Source organism: Taudactylus pleione, unplaced genomic scaffold, assembly GCF_031769625.1.
Source record: "Taudactylus pleione unplaced genomic scaffold, aTauple2 ptg000292l, whole genome shotgun sequence".
NCBI classification, from domain to species: domain Eukaryota; kingdom Metazoa; phylum Chordata; class Amphibia; order Anura; family Myobatrachidae; genus Taudactylus; species Taudactylus pleione.
In genome coordinates this window covers 1,294,428-1,319,097 of record NW_028284694.1, presented here as the reverse complement: position 1 = coordinate 1,319,097, position 24,670 = coordinate 1,294,428, and the positions used below count along the sequence as shown (strand labels likewise).

The following is a 24,670-nucleotide window of genomic DNA, read 5'->3' as shown; positions in this document are numbered from 1 at the left end:
AGAATCCCCAGAGATTGGATGCTGCGATTAGCTGGTCTGGGAGCAGTGCTCTGAGTGGAGGAAGAGCGTCAGGTGACAGAGTCCAACATGGCTGCACCCAATCTGTGGTTTAGGAGGCATCTCTGGCATGTAGCTTGTGTGCCATCATGCTGGGAAGGCGCTGCGGAGAGTCATCTCCATGCTCAGTGACAGGACACTGAGCAGACAGGACAGGAGCAGCACAGACAGACCTCAGCACCAGATGGGAGCGATGTGCAGCGTGAGCGTACCTTTGTGCTAACCTGGACAGACACCGGAGAGGTAAGAAAGTGTTTTTAAGGGTCAGAGCGTGACACTGATACTTTAAATCCATCAGTCAAGGCGGCTTTGACAAAGCGCGGCATACAGTAGTAAATCTACCACTAAGATCAGGAACAGAAGACAAAAGTCTGACGTTGGCCAAATAACTGTTAAATATTTAGTATGTGATGCTCCGTCATGGCAATTAATTGTTACATATAAGATTGTGAATGTTGCAAGCTGAATTTTGTATGGAATGTAGTGAGCTTTTTAAACATTGTGGTTTTTAAATGTAAGGTTGCAACAATAAGAGAATAACTTTTTTGTTTAATAAAACATATGTATTATGTGGGATATATTGCCTTGAGCACCTGAGGGCACATGGGGGGGGGGGGGGGGGGCCTTTGTAGGAGTACAGGGGTGGCATAAACTGCATGTGATGCAGCGATCATGCCCCTGTTACACCTGCCACCGGCAGTAGCCACGTTTCTCCTTAGGATCCATCCCATTCCAATGTCTCAGTGGCCCCAAGAGTACCACTCCATTTATTTATATTATTCTTTTAGGCCAAGTAGATTAGGGATGGTCATTGCAAGGGTACCATCACCTGCTAAACATTTGATGGTTTCCTGTCACTGTATGCTAGTGTGTATGTGCAATCGACAGCTGTAGTTTGCTCTAAGGAGCTCTGTACAGACACATGAGTTTCTCCTTCCTGGTGTACACAGCAGGAATGACGTCAGCAGCCATCGGAAGAAGCAAGTCATGGTGGCAACCGTAGCATTATGGGAATCGGATCAGAAATATCAATGGCTGCCAACCATCGGTTTCTGATCCCTAAGTTGGGTCACTTGGCATTCTGTTGCCATTTTTGAAAGATTCGCCTTTCAGACCCATAAAATCTTGGTCGTTACACCATCTCTGGGTGTTCCCTAATGTTAGATCACCAGGAGTCAAAACATTAGCCCAGTGATGTTCATACTGTGCCAGGAGTGTGAGTGCGACATTGATCTGATCCCTACCCCCATGTTTGGTCCCAACCTATGGATTTCCCACCCCGAGCTAGACAAGACCCCATTCACTTGAGTAACTTATGCTGTAAGAAAACAAATAACATGGTTTTAATCTAATGCCTATGACGCGTTGCTGGGCATTCACTGAGACATTAACAGAAATATATTTTTACTGACCTTCTGGATTATGTATGGGCACACAGGGCTGTAACTAGGGTGGTGCGACTTGTGCCATGGCACAGGGCACCGCAGGACAGGGGCCACCATTCGGGCCTGTCAATTTTCTGTTTGTAATCATTCTCACTTGTAGCTTCCTCTTTTTTTTTATCTCCGGCATCTCCTGGCCGCCCCTAACTCCTCCTTGGTTGACACCCCCTACATCCGATCACCTCCCCAAGTACCTACAGTCACATCCTCTTATTCACACACACACACACATTTCAAAATGCTATCATACCAGGGACTCAAACCAATCGCCTCTCACATGACAGTCAGACACCTTACACATAGAGCTACAGTATCAACAACACAATTTCTGATGGCAGCCTATGAGGTGTGCGTCTTACAGTATGTCCCTATTTGAAAAACGGGATGGGACGATGGGGGGGGCGTGCAATGCTCTTCCTGGCCCAAGGCACCAAAAAATCTAGTTACGGCTCTGTGGGCACACAGGACCTCATTCAGAGGCAGTCACTCGGGAGCGATCGGTCGCCCCCAAAGTGATCGAAAATGAAAGCACACCTCCCATCTCTACGGGCTAATTCAGAGTCGGTCGCAGGCGGCAACCTACGTCAGCACGATTAACACCTGTTATATTGTTAATTGCCTACAGACATCGGTTGAGGCCGAAACCATCGCCTGCACTCGCACTGCTTAAGGTAGACCCTGGGCTACCTTTAGCACTGCGAGCAGTAGCATCATTATTGCAACGAGATGACTTGTGTGATGACTCGCTCAGTAATATATGCACGCCCTTAAAACACCCTTTTTAAGGTCAACCACGCCTGCATTCACGCCACCACACCCCCGGTTCACAAGCACCTTCCCCTGTAACCACCTGCAAACGGCACGAAATGTCAATCTCAGCTACGACCTCGTAGTGACTATCGAACAAGAGGATTGCGGTCGGAAAGACAGGCTTGCGCACGTGCACTGCCATGTGTATGCATGCGCAGTTGAAAAAAACATCGCTTGCTACTTCCAATCGCTCCGTGCGACCGCCTTTGAATGAGGTCCACATTCTGGGCCTGATTCAGAGCCAGACGCTCTGACCAGAGCGCTCGCTCTGAATCAGGGCCCTCCTACCTAAAATTGGAGCGGCCTCCTGGCCGCTCACATAGCTGTGGGTTACCACCCACAGCTTATGCGAGCGGCCAAAAAGATGGTCGCGATGGTCAAGACCATCGTGACCATCGGGCTTGCAATGAGACCCTGAGGTAGGGTCTTGCTGCCGCAAGCCCAGGAGTGCTTTTGGCTCTATCAGAGCCAAAAGCACTCCCACTGACATCACTAGTGATGTCAGTGGGGCCGGCCCCAGACAGTAGGCGTTCCCATGGGAACACCTCAGTCTGGGCAGCAACGCCTCCGGCACGCCCACCAAAGGGGGTGTGCTGTCACTCACCATCGACAGCACGCCCCCTTTGGTGCGAGACCCATAGCGACGGCTTGGCCATCGATATGCGGGTCTTGCGCATACACACGACGGAGCTCAGCGCTCGCGAGCGGGTCTGATTCAGGCCCTCTGTTCAAATAGCCCTGTAGTTATTCCGTTTGCATTATATTTATGACTATAACTATGTTCCACAAATATAAAGACATTGGACCTCATTCAGAGTCTCTCGCTGGATGCTATCGCTCGCCCCCAGCGTATTCAAATTTGTCAAAGTGATGCCACGGGAAGCGATAGCTCACCAAGGCATAAGCACGCCCACCACGTCTTAGCGAGCGGTCAGGGTACACCCAATTGCACAGGCAGAGCCGCCCACTAGTACACGTCATCTCCAGGAAGTGTATTAAAACATTGGTACATCGAGGACAATCGGAAGCAATCGCAGCACATGTGGTTGCCTTACCCTACCGCAAGCACTGGGAGGACTTCAGTGTAAAAAACAGGCATGTGACGTATACTATGACGCTGTCTGTTAATTATGCACTCCTCTGAAACAGCGCTGAAACACTCAGGCACGCCTGCGTTCGCAACTCCATTCCCCCATTATTAGTGTCCTACCCCTGTGACCACCCACAAACGGCCTCTCCTGTCACTCATTTCACTGGGCTGTCTTTGCTGGGCGAGCGAGCGGCCTGCGATCGCACAGAGTAGTTTGCACACGCGCAGAACGAAGAGTGCGCATGCGTGTACGCAAACCATCGGGCCGCTTGCGAGCGCACAGCGCTAGCGAGAGACTCTGAATGAGGTCCATTGTACCCTGCGACTTCCCAATGTCAGTGAATATTTTTATTCAGATGATGTGAGGTTCTCCTCTCTGGACGAATTGGCTCGGAACTGAAACTAAGAGAGCGATAAAACCGTAGACAAGCCGAGGAGCCTGATTTATGTCCTCACTGCAAATCCATAAAAACTCAAAGAATAACACAATATTATAATGTATTGGAAAATAATTGTGCACAGGTTCTCCTATTCAGCACTGAAATAAAACCCCATACGATGACTGGTTTTTAATAAGTCATAAAACAGGAATGGACTATTTTTATAAGGTCGGTAATGCCTCAGGCAGTAACTGTGAGCCTTTCAGAGTGAGGTTTTGTGCCGCTATAATCGTCTCTACCCTCACATCCAGCAACATCTTGATTTGATTTCCTCGTCTGCCGTTCTCTCCTCCAGGAAAGGATGAAGCCAGCAGTTTGGAGGTGACTTGGCCTGACGGCAGGATTTTCACCCGGGGCATTGCTGAAGGGGAAGTGAACTCTGTGCTGGAAATCACATACCCCCTTGATGAAGACAGTGTCACTAAACCCACAGCTATTGAGGTAGGTTTTTTTTTCTTGTAGAATAGAAAAATGATACATCCTTCATCTGTGACACTTTTTTTTTTATATATATACTGTATATATTATCCTGATAAGTGCATTGACACTGTTGGGTCTATGTACTTAGCCTTGGAGAGAGATAAAGTGCATGGAGATAAAGTACCAACCAGTCAGCTCCTAACTGGCATTTTTCAAACACAGCCTGTAAAAAGTGACAGGAGCTGATTGGTTGGTACTTTATCACTCTCCACTTTATCTCTCCCCAAGGCTTCGAACATCTACCCTAAACCATGTAGAATTATTCAGCAGTTTCTAATATGGTTTTAGGATACTATGTAAAAAAGATATTCACAATCTTTGTTTATATCTTGTTCATAATCCTCCATTTCATTACATTTTTAATTGATTTCCTGCGATACATCGATGAAGAAATGTAGAGGGAAAAAGTTATTCGATACCTAAAAAAGTTATTCGATATTGTCACCTAAACTCCCGAGGTTGGATGTATCACTGCACTTACCTGTATCACTACACTTCCCTGTATCACTGCACTTCCCTGTATCACTACACTTCCCTGTATCACTGCACTTCCCTGTATCACTACACTTCCTTGTATCACTACACTTACCTGTATCACTGCACTTCCCTGTATCACTGAACTTCCCTGTATCACTACACTTCCCTGTATCACTGCACTTCCCTGTATCACTACACTTCCCTGTATCACTACACTTCCTTGTATCACTACACTTACCTGTATCACTGCACTTCCCTGTATCACTGCACTTCCCTGTATCACTGAACTTCCCTGTATCACTACACTTCCCTGTATCACTGCACTTCCCTGTATCACTGCACTTCCCAGTATTACTGCACCTCCCTATATTACAGCACTTACCTGTATCACTGCACTTACCTGTATCACTACACTTCCTTGTATCACTACACTTCCCTGTATCACTGCACTTTCCTGTATCACTGCACTTCCTTGTATCACTACACTTCCCTGTATCACTGCACTTCCCTGTATCACTGCACTTCCCTGTATCATTGCACTTCCCTGTACACTACACTTACCTGTATCACCACACTTACCTGTATCACCGCACTTACCTGTATCACTACACTTACCTGTACACTTCACTTACCTGTATCACCGCACTTACCTGTATCACCGCACTTACCTGTATCACTACACTTACCTGTATCACTACACTTCCCTGTACACTGCACTTCCCTGTATCACTACTCTTCCCTGTATCACTGCACTTCCCTGTATCACTACACTTCCCTGTATCACTACACTTCCTTGTATCACTACACTTACCTGTATCACTGCACTTCCCTGTATCACTGCACTTCCCTGTATCACTACACTTCCCTGTATCACTACACTTCCTTGTATCACTACACTTACCTGTATCACTGCACTTCCCTGTATCACTGCACTTCCCTGTATCACTGCACTTCCCTGTATCACTGCACTTCCCAGTATTACTGCACCTCCCTATATTACAGCACTTACCTGTATCACTGCACTTACCTGTATCACTACACTTCCTTGTATCACTGCACTTCCCTGTATCACTGCACTTTCCTGTATCACTGCACTTCCTTGTATCACTACACTTCCCTGTATCACTGCACTTCCCTGTATCACTGCACTTCCCTGTATCATTGCACTTCCCTGTACACTACACTTACCTGTATCACCACACTTACCTGTATCACCGCACTTACCTGTATCACTACACTTACCTGTACACTTCACTTACCTGTATCACCGCACTTACCTGTATCACCGCACTTACCTGTATCACTACACTTACCTGTATCACTACACTTCCCTGTACACTACACCTACCTGTATCACTGCACTTCCCTGTATCACTACACTTCCCTGTATCACTACACTTCCTTGTATCACTACACTTACCTGTATCACTGCACTTCCCTGTATCACTGCACTTCCCTGTATCACTGAACTTCCCTGTATCACTACACTTCCCTGTATCATTGCACTTCCCTGTATCACTGCACTTCCCAGTATTACTGCACCTCCCTATATTTAAGCACTTACCTGTATCACTGCACTTACCTGTATCACTACACTTCCTTGTATCACTACACTTCCCTGTATCACTGCACTTTCCTGTATCACTGCACTTCCTTGTATCACTACACTTCCCTGTATCACTGCACTTCCCTGTATCACTGCACTTCCCTGTATCATTGCACTTCCCTGTACACTACACTTACCTGTATCACCACACTTACCTGTATCACCGCACTTACCTGTATCACTACACTTACCTGTACACTTCACTTACCTGTATCACCGCACTTACCTGTATCACCGCACTTACCTGTATCACTACACTTACCTGTATCACTACACTTCCCTGTACACTGCACTTCCCTGTATCACTACTCTTCCCTGTATCACTGCACTTCCCTGTATCACTACACTTCCCTGTATCACTACACTTCCTTGTATCACTACACTTACCTGTATCACTGCACTTCCCTGTATCACTGCACTTCCCTGTATCACTACACTTCCCTGTATCACTACACTTCCTTGTATCACTACACTTACCTGTATCACTGCACTTCCCTGTATCACTGCACTTCCCTGTATCACTGCACTTCCCTGTATCACTGCACTTCCCAGTATTACTGCACCTCCCTATATTACAGCACTTACCTGTATCACTGCACTTACCTGTATCACTACACTTCCTTGTATCACTGCACTTCCCTGTATCACTGCACTTTCCTGTATCACTGCACTTCCTTGTATCACTACACTTCCCTGTATCACTGCACTTCCCTGTATCACTGCACTTCCCTGTATCATTGCACTTCCCTGTACACTACACTTACCTGTATCACCACACTTACCTGTATCACCGCACTTACCTGTATCACTACACTTACCTGTACACTTCACTTACCTGTATCACCGCACTTACCTGTATCACCGCACTTACCTGTATCACTACACTTACCTGTATCACTACACTTCCCTGTACACTACACCTACCTGTATCACCGCACCTGTACACTACACTTCCCTGTATTACTGCACTTCCCTGTATTACTGCTCTTCCCTGTATTACTGCACTTCCCTGTATTACTGCACTTACCTGTATCACTGCACTTCCCTGTATCACTACATTTCCCTGTATTACTGCACTTCCCTGTATCACTGCACTTCCCTGTATCACTGCACTTACCTGTATCACTGCACTTCCCTGTATCACTACACTTTCCTGTATCACTGCACTTACCTGTATCACTGCACTTCCCTGTATCACTACACTTCCCTGTATTACTGCACTTACCTGTATTACTGCACTTCCCTGTATTACTGCACTTACCTGTATCACTGCACTTCCCTGTATCACTACCCTTCCCTGTATCACTGCACTTCCCTGTATCACTGCACTTCCCTGTATTACTGCACTTACCTGTATCACTGCACTTCCCTGTATGACTACACTTACCTGTATCACTGCACTTACCTGTATTACTGCACTTACCTGTATCACTGCACTTCCCTGTATCACTGCACTTACCTGTATCACTGCACTTCCCTGTATTACTGCACTTACCTGTATTACTCCACTTCCCTGTATCACTGCACTTCCCTGTATTACTGCACTTCTCTGTATCACTGCACTTCCCTGTATCACTGCACTTCCCTGTATCACCGCACTTCCCTGTATCACTACCCTTCCCTGTATCACTGCACTTCCCTGTATTACAGCACTTCCCTGTATCACTGCACTTTTCTGTATCACTGCACTTCCCTGTATCACTACACTTCCCTGTATTGCCGCACTTCCCTGTATCAATGTGTATCACTGCACTTCCCTGTATCACTGCACTTCCCTGTATCACTACCCTTCCCTGTATCACTGCACTTCCCTGTATCACTGCACTTACATCACCAATTATTTATTCTCTTTTCATTGAGAGATATTAATTTATTTCATCCCCTAAAAGTTTTGTCATACGCTTGCATAGGAGGCCCTTAGTCCTCTGGCAGCTTGGTCTCTTCCAGCTTTGCTATCACTGACACAACTGGTCTCCCTCTTCCAGCATGAGGCACCACCATCAATTTACTGCAGGGTCTGGACCCGGCTTACTTACCGGGCCTGATTCAGCAAGGATCGCAATCGGCCGATTGTTGTGTGCTGCACATGCGTATGCATCGCAGTGCACAAACCGGTCACTCCGATCGGGACTGCTATTGCAGCGGCTACGCAGACCCATCACAGAGTGATTGACAGGAAGTGCCGTTTGTGGGTGGTGACGGGGGGGAGGTCGGGGAACTGCAGGCGTGCCAGTGCATTTGAACGCAGTTATAGGGGTGTGCATAAATTATCCACTGCGACGCCCTATACGCAGCCTGAGGCCTGATAGCGTGCGTGGCTGTTAGCAATTTCTGAGTAAGGTCTGACCTTGTGCAAGTGTGCGTGAGGCTGCGATGGTACTCGATTGTACCGATGGTTTTGCAGTCTTGCTAAACATTACGGATGTGTGTCAGGTAAAATGGGCGTCCCTGTGTAGTGCTGCGAAGACATAGCGATCGCAATGGATTAGCATACTATCGCAGTTGAACTGCATGCATAATCATTATTGCATTCGCAGTTGCGATTCATAATGAATCAGGCCTACTGTACTGTGCAATGAGTGGCCATCGAGCTGCACATGGGCACCATATAGGCTGCAAGGGAGGGATCCAAAGACCCCGCTCTGATAGAAAGGAAGCCTAACGCCATCTTCAGTTGGGTTTAACTATCGGGTCCAAGCTCCAAAGAGTTTTGCTTGGTAAATTTGACTGCAGTACGTCTCTGTTCCCAGATGCTTTCTTCCAGGGTAATTCAGTGCTGTCAGTATCTGGCAGAATAAAGTGTCTACCTGTGCACTCGGGTTAGCTCTGGACCGCTCACATATAATATTCAGTCATTTATACTGTAACTCTTTACTGAACACATCTTCATACAGTATAACAGGCAGCACAAACTGCATTGAGTGCCAATGGACTGGTTTCTCCAAAACACTTTGTAAATATTGGCAACATTGGAACAATTTTACTTTTTTCACTAATTAGATCATTTATATGAGAAACGCACAAACACCATATTAAGCTGATATACTGTATTTGACATGCACGGGTGCTGGGGGGAGGGGGTACTACCCCGGGCCCAGGCTTGTTTAAGAAGCTTGGGCCAGCTGTGCAGGGGGAAGAATGCGGCACACACAGGAGTTTTCATTCATTATTTTCTTGGGTTGGTGTGGCCACGCCCCCATGATTTAGTCACTCCTCCCCCATAACCTGGCCTGTCATTGCCCTCTACGGAGTCTACGGCCTTGGATGTGCACTCGAAAGTCATGCTTAGTGTCTTCCTGTGAACATCCCAAGTTCATTAGATCTCATCAACAGAGTATGGCACATATGTGATTATGGTATACCCTCGCAAATGCGCTTAGTACAGTTGTGTCCACATACAGCTAGCCTTCTTACGCATTAAACAGAACTTCCAGTCGCGCCCGGCTGTGGTGTGACTCTGTAGCGCTCAGCGTGTTTTTCAAGCAACCTGTTCCCTTCAAATGCGTCTTATTCGCAGTGTTGCAAACAGAACGCACAAACAGTTCCAGCTGATTAAAGTGATATGCGGCATGCCTATGTTATGTGTGCGACTGCGGGTGTATCCGCATGCTAAATGCTCCATTACAGTGTCACAGCCGCTACATAGATGGCAGGATGGCGCTGTCGGCAGGCAGGCAACCTATGGGGCTCCTTATATTGTTAGTCACATTGAAGTAGTCACAGCTGAACCCAGGGGCGGCGGACTGGAGCTGTATATCAGCTCTGGCATCTGTCTGCGTGCAGGCCAAGAGGTAGAGCTGCTAGGCAAGGCTTTTGGGCTGAAGCGGCTCATCAGGACACATCTGCCCTACTGGCATTTGCCAGGCTGGGCCCATTGTATGTTGAAATACCTTTGTCAGTAGCCTTGCGCTGCCAGTAAAGAGTCAACATAAATTGAGCCACTTCACATGCTCCATAGCAGGCAATTAGGATGAATGCAGGAGTCACCTGTGTATTTCTATGTGGTAGCAAACTTGATAAATGGGAGGAAGCAGTCATAATCCTTTCCCAGAGCAAAAAATAGGCTGTCACTGCTTGATAAATAGACTGCTTACTCTTGCTTATACCCCTTTTACACCAGAGCAAAAACCTGGGTTTTTACTGGGTCTACCCCAGTCGCAGCTCAGTGTAAAAGGGTCCCTGAAAAATAATCCGGATCAAGTTACATGGCAATCCAACCCAGGTAGCTACCAGGGATGGACCCAGGATGGATCTGGGTAATGGTGCAGTGTAAACGGCGCGACCCAGGTTATCCGACCTGGGTCATGCCTAAAATGAGCTGATTGGTGGCTGTGGAGCAGTCACCTCCCACTTTTTATTACCGCACAGGTTTAGCAGGGCAGACCCGGGTTCAGTGTGAACAGGGCTGACCTGGGAGTAACCCAGATCGAAGATGCAGTATAATACCTCTTTTCCACCAAAAATCCAGGTCCCACCTGGGTTTTTGGACATAGGGCCTGATTCAGACCCACTCGCGAGCGGCTGTCCGCTCGCAAGTGGGTCGATGTTCTTCACTGAGCATGCGCACGACGGAGGGAGCTCCGTCGTGCGCATGCGCCAGACGCGACGAGCGAAGGATTTTCCTTCGCTCGTAGTGTCTCTTCAAAGGGGGCGTGCTGTCGATGTTGACTGACAGCACGCCCCCTTCGGTGGGCGTGCCGGGGGTGTGCCTCCCTGACGGGGGAGTTCCCGCGGGAACGCCTCTCGTCAGAAGCCGGCCCACTGACATCACTAGTGATGTCAGTGGGAGTGATTTTGGCTCTGATAGAGCCAAAATCACTCCGAGCCTTGTGGTTGAAAAACTCAACCACAGGCTTTTGTACGCAGTTTCGATGGTCGCGATGGTCACGACCATCGCGGCCATCAAACTGCACGCTCGTATAGGCTGTGGGTGGTGACCCACAGCTATACGAGCGTCCAGGAGGACGCTCCATAGTTATGGAGGACGGCCCTCATTCAGAGCGTGCGCTCTGCTCAGAGCGTACGGCTCTGAATGAGGGCCATAGTTCCAACTCTGGTCAGGCCCAGGTCAGATCCATTTACACTGCACCTTCGATCTGGGTTACTCCCAGGTCAGCCCTGTTCACACTGAACTCAGGTCTGCCCTGCTAAACCTGTGAGATCATAAAAAGTGGGAGGTGAATGCCCCACAACCACCAATCAGCTCATTTTAGGCATGACCCAGGTCAGATAACCTGGGTTGCACCGTTTACACTGCACCATTACCCGGGTCCATCCTGGGTCCAACCCTGGTAGCTACCTGGGTTGGATTGCTGGGTCACTTGACCTGGGTTATTTTTCAGGGACCCTTTTACACTGAGCTGCGACCCGGGTAGACCCAGCAAAAACCCAGGTTTTTGCTCTGGTGTAAAAGGGGTATTAATGGTGTCTGACCAGGGTTGGAACCGTGTCCAAAAACCCAGGTCGGACCCGGGTTTTTGGTGGAAAGAGCTATTACTTCAGGTTTCAAAAATATTTACTGCCAACTTTACTCTCCCGTTTTAGCAAGATCACACTGTCTGCAGAGTGAAATATTATCAGTTTAATCTATCTTAAATGTTTTCATGACACAAGTTTTACTGATGAATGTTCATTTTACGCCAAGCAGATTTGGGTTTGTGAAGGGGAAAGGTACTTGGATGAATGTGCAGGCTTTTTGTTCTCGTGTTTAACACAGAGGTCATGCAGATGACTCCTTACAGCTAATCCCTTGCCTGAATAAAACTGGGAAATAAATTGCCTTTTCATGAGAAAAACTGATTTTAATTAACTTTTACATCATTTTTTTTTTTTTTCGAACAGTGCGGCCAGGGCTTCTCGGTGAATGACAATGGACATTGTGGAGGTAAATGTGGCTTAATATGCTTAAAAGTGACATACCTGGATTATAGAAGGACATGTCAGTAATTACATAAACACATTTGCTGCCTGGGTTTCTAGCAAGCTAAGGTTTAAGATAAAAAAAAAATGCCCCAAAATATTTCTGTTTTCTTTAATTGCAGACAAATGAGAAATCTGCATTAAACTTTCTATCGTCAGCTGATAGATGTGACCCATAAACTTAAACTAAACTCAACTAAAATAAACACAGGAGACCGAGTTATGCCGTTTAAATTAATTGGTCAGCTTTATTTAGTTACATGGTAGGTATGGTGGCAGGAGAAAGAACGGCAACTAACCAGCGTCCACTTGTCTTAGGCCGGAAGTAGATCACAACTTGTGAGGGCCAACTATCCCAGACAAGGGTAGGGTGATCTTAAAACTTGCAAGGGCCAACTATCCCTTTCAGAGCAAGTGATGCGGCCCCAACACCCATGCCAATGCACCATTCATCCTGCTCGGTCGAGAGGTGCCGCTGACCCCAATAGGGTGAAATCAGCCTATCAGTGCATTGAAGGGGTGTGCACCGCTATTACTGCTGCAAGATGGACACTTCAATATTGCCGGTCTTTCCCGCCACAGCGGCTCTCAGGAGAGAAGCAGCCCGCCACCATGCTAACAAACCAAACCCTTAAAAACTGCAAAAATATCTTCTAGAAACAAAAAATTACCCTCCTCAGTAAGATGAACTCCATCCCTGCGGAAAAGGTGGTCATCCTGAATCCGAATTAAAGGATGGTGCACCACTAGCCCTCCCAATTCCAGCACGTGCCTAGCCACCCATTTGTTAACCTTCCTCCTGGACCTGTCCAAAGCCATACTATTATAGCAATAGCGCCAGGAAAGCCTGGCGATGATAGGGGACCACACCAAAAGGCAGTTAGGCAATAACCGAACCACCTCTCTCAAGTCACGAACAATCGCATGGCGCAACTCTAAGGAAGTTTGCTGACCCAAATCGTTGCCCCCGAGATGGATAATTAACACTAAAGGGGGACCAAATTCAGCTACTGCCCTGTGCAAGTTGCGCAACAAAGCTTCCCACAGCATGCCCCTCTGCCCCAACCACCTAACACTCTCCCAACGTGGGAACACGGAGGCATCTTCAGCAAAGCGCGACTGCCCGGCCCAAAAAATAAAAGAGTGACCAATCAACCAAATGGGCCTAGCGTCCTGGAAACCTGCAAATATACAGAAATATAATAGATAAGTATATATGCAACATGTAAATCACAAAGGAGGAGTGGGAGGGTGGGAGGGGGGGAGGAAGACTTGACCCGAGGTGAAAACCTACAAAAAACCTGCTGGATCTTTTTATGTTTCTTTATTCATATTAATATTATTTTAAGCTAATCGATCAATGTCCAAAGCAGGGCAAAAAACAGGGCAAAATCTCTCGGGACCCCCGCCGGAAAGGCAGCGAGTTGGCCAAGGCACTCAAGTCCAAACGAATAAAGTATAACAATTTATGGTTCCACACGAACATAACTTCTGTAGGCATTGGACTTCCATCTTCCGAGAGCCTGGATCTCCTGTGAAGAAAGACCCGATGAGGCCGCAAAAGTGGCGGCACCTATTCTAAAAGAATGGGTGCCGTAATCCGAAGGGGAAAGCCCGAGGTGCCGTATGCAGCGATGAAAGACCGATCTAAATTGGAATTTAGTCAGAGGAGATCCATCCTCATGCATAAGCCAAGCCCCCGACTGCATTGGCCTACAAAGAGTATATTGGGAGGCCAAGTGAACCGGACAAATCCCGTCATCAGGACAGGACTTCAGGGACACCCAGCGACCTCTACCTATCTGATCGGTCTTGGAACGCCGAATACGGCACAACAGAGTATCACGCAACAAAATGTGACAACGAAGCAGAGGGGGTTGAGCGCGGCGCGAAGACGCCACCAGCTCGCTGATGCGAAAAGCCCCATGAAAGGCCATCGCAAAAGCGAGGCGGAATAACAGAACCTCGAATCGTGAAGAACAAATGCCCGTCAAACTTTCACCTAGACGCGCTAACAAATCAGGACCAATAGGACGACGCTGGTCATCCGTGGCAGGCCTGACTCGAGACCAACCCCTAAGGGCCCTTTGTATTAAAAAACCCTTAGTGATGTCTCTCTGCCCCGCTAGGCGCAAAAAGAATGAAATCCCAGCAAGCCTCTGGGCAACATAAGCCCGTGACCTGCCGGAATCGAACAAGAAACAAACAAAAGCAACCATATTAGTATAACGAGAGCTACCTGATGAACTCCGTCCTTGCAAAAATTTCTCCCACTGTTGCCAAGATGTTTGGTAGGCCGTCAACGTCCGTGGGGCCACGGACCGACGTGCGAGATCTTCCATTCTGGTTTGATGATCTGCCAACAATGAAATGGACAAGGCTCACCTTTTAATGCCGCTTACGGGGCCAATTCGTGGAACCTCCGCCAATCCTGTCTGGAGAGCGCATCTGCAATGGAATTATCAGTACCCGGCACATGACGAGCTGTGAACAATATGTTAAACTGCAACGCGCGCAGAACCAGCCAAGCAAGAAGCCGCAACACTGGTAGCGACGACGACCTTTGGTTATTGATCGCATGTACTACCCCCAGGTTATCGCACCAAAAAACTATGGAACGGTCGCGCAACCGCTGACACCATAGCTCTAATGCCACCACTATGGGAAACAGCTCCAGTAGGAGCAAGTTCTTGGTCAATCCTGCCTGCACCCATTCCGCCGGCCAAACTGAAAAACACCAATCTCCTCCCAAAAAAGATCCGAAACCTGATGATCCAGCAGCATCCGTGAAGAGCTGCAGGCAAGCATTAGGCTGAGGATCCGCAGGCCAGACGCGCACTCCATTGAAATCGCCCAAAAATGTCTCCCAAACCGCCAGGTCCAGCTTTAGTTCAGACGACAGCCGCAGAAAATGGTGCGGTTGACGTAGCCCTACCAAGGCCCTCTGTAGCTTCCGCCAAAAAATCTTCCCCATCGGGATAACTCGACACGCGAAGTGAAACAGCCCGAGCAGAGACTGACCTTGACGAAGTGTTACCTTTCCTCCTGCCAGCGCTAAGAGGATAGTATCCTGCAAACGACGAATCTTATCCGGCGGCAGCCGGCAAAGACCCTCCAAGGTATCAATTTCAATACCCAAGGAAACCAGCTTAGTGGCTGGGCCCTCAGTTTTATCGTGCGCAATAGGTACTCCAAATTCCGAGAAGAGTGCTTGCAATGAAAAAAGGAGATGATTGCAGCGACGCGAACCCACTGGACCCACGCACAAGAAGTCGTCCAAGTAATGGGCTATGCTCGTCTCCCCGGACCCCACCGCGACACACCAATGGAGAAAGGAACTGAAACGCTCAAAGAACGTGCAGGAAATCGAACAACCCATCGGGAGACATTTGTCCAGGTAATAGCCATCCGGCAACCGAAACCCCATAAAGCGAAATGATTCTGGATGCAGGGGCAACAATCTGAAGGCGGACTCAATGTCCACTTTCGCCATGAAAGAACCCGGACCCGCTGCGCGAACTAACGCTAACGCAGATTCGAATGACTGGTACTGTACGCGGCAGACCTCAACTTCTATGGTGTCGTTAACCGACGTGCCTGACGGATGTGACAGGTGCTGAATTAAACGGTAACTCCCGAGGGCCTTCTTGGGGACGACACCCACCGGGGAAAGGACCAGATCAGGTATCGGAGGCTGCGGGAAAGGTCCAATCATACGACCCAGCCCGACCTCTTTCATAACCTTGCCCTTAAGCATGTGAGGCAAATCGCAGGCCAAGCGTAAATTCCTAGGGGACCCGGAACCGACAGGCCGTATTATTGGAAGCGAAAACCCCTCTGCAAAACCCTTACTTAAAAAGGCGTCGTCGTCCCGCGCAGGATACCAGTCTAACCATTTTGCCATGGCATCCAGACGGATGGGAGTTGTCGCTTTACTTCGAAGTCCCGGCCCCTGACCGTTTGGCAGAGGGTGTCGCAGCGGAGGCCTGAGCTCCTCCTGGACTACATGAGCAGTCCTTACTGGGGTGTGTCGCGCCGCAGCGGAGGCACTGGTGTCGAAAGCAACACCTGTTACCGAGGGTACAATTCCCATTATTGTACGCGTAACACTTACGCTTGTTTTGCCCTCCACTGGCTGTCCTTGGTGCCGAGGGGGACGAGGGTTGAACTGGCCGCCCAGGGAACTGATCAGCAAGGATGCGTGTAGGCTGTGTCACCTCCATCCACACCTCAACATCTTTACAACCCAATTCCATGACCTTGACCCGATCTTGCTTTCGACGAAACTCTTCGTCGTATTGACGCCACGCCATACTGGGTGAGGCCTTGAATAGGCCATGTATCAGGTGTAAGTATCGTATTACATTAAGGTACTCGGAAGGCCTGGTTTTAAGATAGCAAGTTGAGAACACGCAGAACCCAGATAGCCAATTCGTGTAGGACTTAAAGGCCTCCAGACCAATACCCCCTTTTGCCTTTGCGGTCGCAGCCGCTTTTTTCGCCGTAGCTGTAAGGGTGAACATATCTACGTAGCGCCCTTTTTTGATCCGCTGCTTAACCCTGGTACGCATACCTCGAGTGACAGCGGTATTAGCGCAGTGTACAACATCCTCCGGACCCGCTCCACGATCTACACTGGTACCGTTCGCTAGAATGCCTATGGCGACGTGAGCGGCGTCTACGAGACCTCCTAGCCCTTTTACGCCTAGCCTTATGCGAACTATCGCTTGAAGAGGAGGAGGAAATGGAAGTAGACCCGCAGTCAGATGTACTGTCACACTCACCAGAAGCACTGGCAAGGGCATTGGTAACTCCAGTGCCTGCGTTAGCTCTGACTTCAGCCGCTGCACTTCTGGTCGGGGCTGCGACCACTGTTTACTCCTCCAGACTGTCGTCTGTAAAAGAAGAAACTGAAGCAGCATCGTGCGCATTTTCAGTGCCCGCAGCCTGATTAGGCTGAGGAAGGGATATGGCAGAGGGAGAGAAAGAAACAGAAGGAGTTGCTGGCATGGGAGCAAGGGAGAGGCCGCAAATCCTGCCTAACTGCTGCACCAGAGGGCCAAGCTGCGTCTGGACGGCGGACGCCGCTGACGCAGAAGGACCCCCCGTGTCAGCGTTACCGGGTTGCTGGGTCAAAAGCGGCGTCAATGCACCCACCACAGAGACCAGCAGTCCGGCAATGGCACCAGCGTCAAATGAGGGAACACTCCCTGTCGACGCAGGCCCTGCAGGTGTAGAGACCGCTTGTGCCGCTGCCAAACCTGCAGGCCTGGAAGAACTGGCCGCTACAGACATGGGGGAACCCATGTCTGAGTCACCATTATACACAGAGGGGAGCAGAATAGGAGGAGGACCAACCTGCCTGTCACTGTGCAGGCGCTGGCTCCTCCCCCTTCGTCTCCGCCCCCCGCCTGTGCTTATAGTATCGTGCGTGCAGGCCGGCGCCATGACAGGCACCCGGCCTGCACGCTTATGTCCTCTTTTCCGCCGCCCCTCCGCCCGCACAGTGGCCGACTCAATCTGAGCGGCCACCGGGGGAGAAGAGACAGGCGGCGTTACAGCCCGCTGCCGCCCGTGGGAAAGGCCAGTGCGCGCGCCCGCGACTCTCGCGGGCGCTGTAGCACGCTCGGCCTCCCCCGATCCCCGCCTTCCCCGGTCCCCGGCCGCGCTAGTACTGGCGACCAGAGGGGAACCAGAGGCAGGCGGAGGCAGAGCAGCCGAGTTCTCGCGGCACCGCCGCGACCGCGACCGCTCCGCTCCATGACTGCAAGGAGGGCACGCCTGACCCTCCCGAACGCCGGGAGGGCAGGCCATGAGAGAGGGGGGGGGTAAAGCGCGCCGGACCCGACACCGTCTGACAGACGGGCGGTTACCGAGCGCGCACGTTGGGGACGGCTCATGCTGTTCCAACAGTGTATATAGCAAGGGAAAGAAGAAGAAATTAGAAGATAAGAAAAGAGAGTGTAGGTATAGGGAAAGTATGGAGAAGAGAGTAGGGAAAGATATACAGTAGGGAAAGAGAAAGTAGGGATGAATAAAGAACTTTTATTCACAACAGACAGATCTGCTAAGGAAGAACTGTACTTTCCTGGTCGCAGATCAATTCAAAGAGGCAGATTTTCCACAGTAGATTCACTACACCCTCTCACTAACCCCGCCCCTAACCTAACGTCCTATCACATCTGCCTACTACTGTCAACAAACATTTTAACTTTATTAACCCCTCTATCCCTGACTAGAAGTTTATGTGCCGTCGGCTCTATTCCTAACCTCCGTTATATAAAACATACATTACAGTAGAGTACATTCCAGTTCACAAGGTCTGGACTTATTTTGGTTTTTGTGAAAAAATAAATGTCCATAATTAATTTTTAGAACCACGACTGCTTAAATTATCCCCTCATATCAGACAGTATAGGTTTTTTTTTTCTTTTAATAGTGCATGTCTGAAAATGTACCTTTTCATTTACAAGCAGTGGAGGCAGCCATTTTGTATATTGAACCATTACTCATTTAAATGCATCTGAACAATTCACTATGAACCATTGACATGATTTTGACAAAATGGTGGCAGATTCAGTTCCAACTCTAAATCAGCCCCAGATTCGCTGCCTCAAATAACCGCAGAATCTAACTTTCAAATACTCCACTCTGGGAGATCCCGGATGGGAGGTAGAGGTGGGATAAGCAAGGGGCCTGGCTCAGTGAATCACACTACCGTGCACCTACCCCCACTGTGCATTTTTGCGATTTGTGGCATAGGCACGGCCATGATGATTAGAGATGTGTGCAGCCCCCCGTGTTTTCATTTTGGATCTGGATCCATCTTCTTGTTTTGGTTTTGCAAAACCACCCTCAAGTGTTTTGGTTTTGGATAAGAAATAGATAAAAACAGTTAATATGTTCAAATCCAAAACCCGAGTTCAGTTTTTAAATCTGAGTTCTGAACCGGCAACAGCTCCGAACCGGGACTCTGTGGGAACCGGGACACAATAGTGAATCCGAACCTTGACCCGGTTCTACCCTAAATTGGGGCGTGTTCGGATTTCAGAAATCTGGATCCGCACATCTCTAATAATGATGAGATTCTCTATGAATCGCAAAACAAAGTTCCTGGATGCATTGGGCGGGATTCGGGAGGTTGATGCACTCTTCCAGGAGTATGTGGTAAAACTGAACTAAAAAAATTCAGGAGTCTCCCAGACATTATGGGAGATTAGGCAAGCATGACAAACTATGTCACACGTACACTTTTATATTTATGATGCCGGGAATCTTTTTAATAACCCTTTTGCATTAAAGTGGCATTTATGCCCTAAGTCATTGTTACGTGGGTGGTAGTGTCTGTCTCTTTAGCTGCCCCCTTCTTTAATTCCAGACACGGATGAGTGCATGCAGTTCCCCTTCGTTTGCCCCAGGGAGAAGCCCGTCTGTATCAATACCTACGGGGGCTACAAGTGTCGCCCAAACAGGAAGTGCAGCCGTGGGTTTGAGCCAAATGAAGACGGCACGGCGTGCGTTGGTACGTATTTCTGTCTGCATATTATATATCTGTAATGTTAGTCTGAAAACAAGATTTTTTTTTCTGATCAGGGGGCCTATTCATCGTCACTTAATTGTCACAAAAGCAGGTGAAAAAGCACATTTTCACCTGCAATTGTGACAATTAAGTTATCGGGCCATTCATTAAGAAGGTGAAGCAGGAGATATCACAGATACCTTACCTTCTACTTACCTTCTGTTTGCGGAATGGCCTGCTGTCCCCATACACTAGTATCACAGATATCTCCTACATACCTTCCTCTGGCGGAATGGCCTGCTGTCCCCATACACTAGTATCACAGATATCTCCTACTTACCTTCTGTTTGCGGAATGGCCCGCTGTCCCCATACACTAGTATCACAGATATCTCCTACTTACCTTCTGTTTGCGGAATGGCCCGCTGTCCCCATACACTAGTATCACAGATATCTCCTACTTACCTTCTGTTTGCGGAATGGCCCGCTGTCCCCATACATTAGTATCACAGATATCTCCTACTTACCTTCCTCTGGCGGAATGGCCCACTGTCCCCATACACTAGAATCACAGATATCTCCTACTTACCTTCTAACTCCCACTAGTATGGGGACAGAATTCATCAAGCTCCGAAAATATAATATTTTTGGAGCTTGACTGTGGGGGCATACCCCCGCTTGAAGTTCGCAACCCGTTCTTCCCTATGGGAAGAGGGTCTGGCTTGCGAGAAGGGATCCTTTCGGATCCCTCCGCCCCTGTCCGGCTCCTTCCGCCGGACGTCGGAGCTCTTGTGCGCATGTGTGACCTGTAGGTCGCACATGTGCACCGCCGTCACTGTGCAGTGATAAGATTCACTGCTCCGAAAAGCAGCAGTGAAGCCACTCGCGCGGACAGCTGATTTCACATCAGCTGTCACCGCGCCGGAGCAATGCTGAATTGCTCCAGTGGCCGCGGCGAGCTGGAATGTTAATTATCGGGGTCCGTTCGGACCCCGATAATTAACATCATGAATAGGCCCCTTTATGTCCATAGAAAAAGATTGTGTCAAGCTTACTGCAATTACTATCTCATATATTCTACCAAAGTGACAAGTCTCAAAATAACTAATTGGGGAGGATCCTGTAAGTGAAGCAAGTTGAAAATGGTGATAAATTACCTTATAGAATACAGTTAATTTGCCATCATTTTATAGTCTATCTGCTTCATTCAGTATTATAGAATCCCCCATTTCCCCAATGATGTTTTCTGACACTAGAGGGAGTAACAATATATTTGCGCACGTCTCCCTCTCCTGCCACATTGCTGGTTTCCATGGTAATAGGTTTGTCCGGTTGATGCAATGCTGCAGTGAGTTTGAGCATGCTCAGTTCTAGTTTCCTGTCGGTTGCTCCTAGATAGGGAATAATTAAGAGCAATGGGGGAGATCTAATAAGCCTTAAAAAGTGATAAAATGGAGATAAAGTACCAACCAACTAGCTCTTAACTGTCACTTTACCAGCTGTGTTTGAAAAATGACAGTTAGGAGCTGATTGGTTGGTACTTTATCTCTCTCCACTTTATCACTGTTCAAGGCTTAGTACCTACCCCCTCCCCATCTTATGAATATTCTTGTGCTTCCGGTGAGATGTAATTCTGTGTTTCACGTCTCTAAATAAAAGCTGTTTCTGAGTCGGGCGCAATGTCGATGTCGGACGCAGTTTGAGCGATTTTTTTTTCTACTGCATCTAAGTCTCACGTTGCATGTGTCCAGAGCCCGTGCGCACAGTCGTATTTACGATTGATGCGCTCGGTCTCAGGAATGTCTTGAAAATGTATTGGGTCGTGCAAGGAGATGTACCGTCTTATGGGCGTGTCTTCAGCCGTGTCGCTGGTAGTGGTTACGAGCTCACATTAGAGGCCATACTCAGGCGTAGAATATGCACCATACATGGGGCAGGTACAAGTTTCGATGATGCGACCGATGGTTGCGTGTAAAAGCGCACCAAGCTGTACTTGAGCATCTATACACTCTCAAAGTGGGCGTCACAGTCCTTGCACAATCAGACGTGCTCTTATACACCATAGAAGGGCTTGTAGCGGTGTTAGCATAAAGTCGCAAAAGACACGGACGTTGCGGTGTGAGACTCAGAATCAGTCCTTATGACCCTAGTGCCTTGTCATTGGAGCAAGATAGACATTTCATAATGCATTAGTGAGTTGTATAGAGGCCTCTCTTACTAATAACATTCTCTGTTTCTCCTCTTTCATCCCCCGCTCCATGCTTTTAACATCTCCCACCTCTCATCATTTTCTCTGCAACCGACTTTCCTCCGATCATTTCCCTCTTCCTTGTGTTATGCGTCCTCTGTCCCGTACCTGCGACACAAGCAGCTCAGGTGGCTTATTTCGGATCCTATCCGTCTTCAGCCTACAGATTACGGCCAGTCTTCTCGCACTCTTCAACTACCCTGCTAGGCCTCGGATTATATTTCCATATATACACTCTTTGAATGATCCAGTCACATAAAGGCTTTCTATGCTCGGTTCTCCCAACTTATACAGTATGTCAAAGAACTGTCAGCCAATCTGGGGACTAGGCGACCTCGCTACAAAAACATGCCAGAAAGGACTCCGCCTGAAGCTTAGAGTGAATAGTGATATTTTCGTAAAAATCAAGTTGTTTGTTAATATGTCATGCATGTTTTCTGAGAAAACTGAAGAGAAACCCCATCGAGGCTCTTGCTAATGACACTCTGAAGTATCCAATGTAAATTCATGTTTTATATTTGACTCCTGTTTTTTTATATATGTTGCCCAAAATTATTGGTTAACTCTTTTTTGCTGCAAGAGGAGCCAATAGAGCAATTCATGGCGGGGTTAAATGGCCAATCCTGGTTGTCTCCCTGTAAGCGGATGTAACGTAGTGTGGACGGGATTGGCCAGCCTGGTCCGTGCTTTGCCTGCTCACAATCCTGCTAAAGGAAGAAGCCTTATCGCATTTATTTCTTTCTTTCTAAATCGTAATGAAAGGAGACGTTAAGAATTCAACTGTTTTGCAGTCTTCCAGTCTTCAGTCCGAATGATATGTTAGAAATAAAACATACAGTCAGTATACAAAAACCATGTCTTTTTATTCCCTTAATACGAGTGATACTATAATGCAACCTTATTTGTTATTGTTGAGGGATATATGACGTGTTACATTTGAGGGATGTATGATTAAATAAAAACCTTACATGCAAAAGCCAAAACTATGTGGTCGTATAAGACAAACTCCTATGCACTATGATAATAATGCAGCAGAAAGCTGGGTACTGTATATAAACAGCTGGAGAGTCACGTGCTGCTAGCTCCTACACTCTGCTAAATGCACATAGCTAGTATAATACAGTATGATATGTTGTACAATAGTAACCAAACCACTAAGTCATATCAGAGGCGAGGGCTGTTTTTAGACATTAGCACAAGAATTTTTAGTACAGTATACAGTGTTTTTCTTTAATTGAGAACAACGTATGTACACGGTGGCACAGTGGCTAACATTGTTACTCCACAGTGCTGGAGCCTTGGGTTCAATTCTGACCTCTCTGTGTGGAGTTTACATGTTATATCCCAATTTGCATGGATTTTCTCTGGTGGTTCTAATTTTCTTCCACGGTGCATAAACAGATTGGAAGGTTAACTGGCTGCTGGCAAAAAATAAATAAAAAGGAACCCTAGAACGTGATTAGATATTCTCTGTACAGTGCTGCGAAAAATGCTGGTTATATATAAATCAATGCTAATAAATAAACTATTATACTTCAATTGTTGCATGACTCCAATGCCAATATAGTTATATAATTAAGAGAAAAGTCATTTGTTTTATCGGTGTGGATGTAAAAGAGGAGCTAATAGTAAAGCAAATATGCTAATGATCATTTCATATCGAATATAATCAATTAAGCACTCAGTTTCCACAGAACTACAGTTCTTTTCCTGCCCTGAATGAACACCGTATTAGACAGGTGTATCACAATTCATTCATTCAGACACATGCTGTACCATAGCTGATATACCAGACGTGGGACTTGCACACAATGCATTTACTTTCCGTCAGGCCACTTACAGATTCTACTATAACACATCACAGGGACAGTGGTATTTATATCAGGGAACATGTCATGCTGATGTAAACCTTCATGTAAGATATGATGCAGTCTCATAAATACAATATTCAGGGCTATTGTTCTGGAAAAATAGGTTCAGGAACTGCGGGTGGAGCTAAAGAATATAGCAATCTTAAACATAATATAAAACAGTTTAGTGTAGATGGCGCAATACATCATCAGGTTTAATTTATTCTGGATTGTTTACCTGTTTTATACATGTTTATAAATATCCTAATCATGTATGTTTGTACAGTAGGTACCCCGGATTCCTTACAATTCCCAATGTTGCTCCCTTCAAAAGTACTGATACAGGTTGAGTCTCCCATATCCAAATATTCCGAAATACGGAATTTTTTGCATGACTGAGATAATGAAACCTTTGATTTTTGATGGTTCAATGTACACAAACTTTGTCTAAGGCACAAATTATTAAAAATATTGTATAAAATTACCTTCAGGCTGTCTGTGTATAAGGTGTATATGAAACATAAATGAATTTCATTTCTGTACACAAACTTTGCTTGAGCCACAAAATTATTGAAAATATAGTATATAATGACCTGCAGGCTGTGTGTATAAGGTGTATATAACACATAAATGCATTCTGTGTGTATATTGGGGTCCCATTCCCAAGATATCTCATTATGATATGCAAATATTCCAAAATACAGAATATTCCGTTATCCAAAATACCCCTGGT

General features: G+C 47.3%; 1 protein-coding gene across 1 annotated transcript in view; it reads left to right on the top strand.

The window, feature by feature from the left end:
* CRTAC1 (cartilage acidic protein 1) overlaps positions 1-23,581 on the top strand; it is an 822,281-nt gene extending 798,700 nt beyond the window's left edge. Inside the window, exons 12-15 of the mRNA XM_088482771.1 lie at positions 4,135-4,280; positions 12,244-12,286; positions 19,700-19,843; positions 22,211-23,581. Of these exons, the coding sequence (XP_088338897.1) occupies positions 4,135-4,280; positions 12,244-12,286; positions 19,700-19,843; positions 22,211-22,329 (452 nt within the window). The 3' untranslated portion in view covers positions 22,330-23,581. The remainder of the gene's footprint in view (positions 1-4,134; positions 4,281-12,243; positions 12,287-19,699; positions 19,844-22,210) is intronic.
* The last annotated feature ends 1,089 nt before the right edge of the window (positions 23,582-24,670 follow it).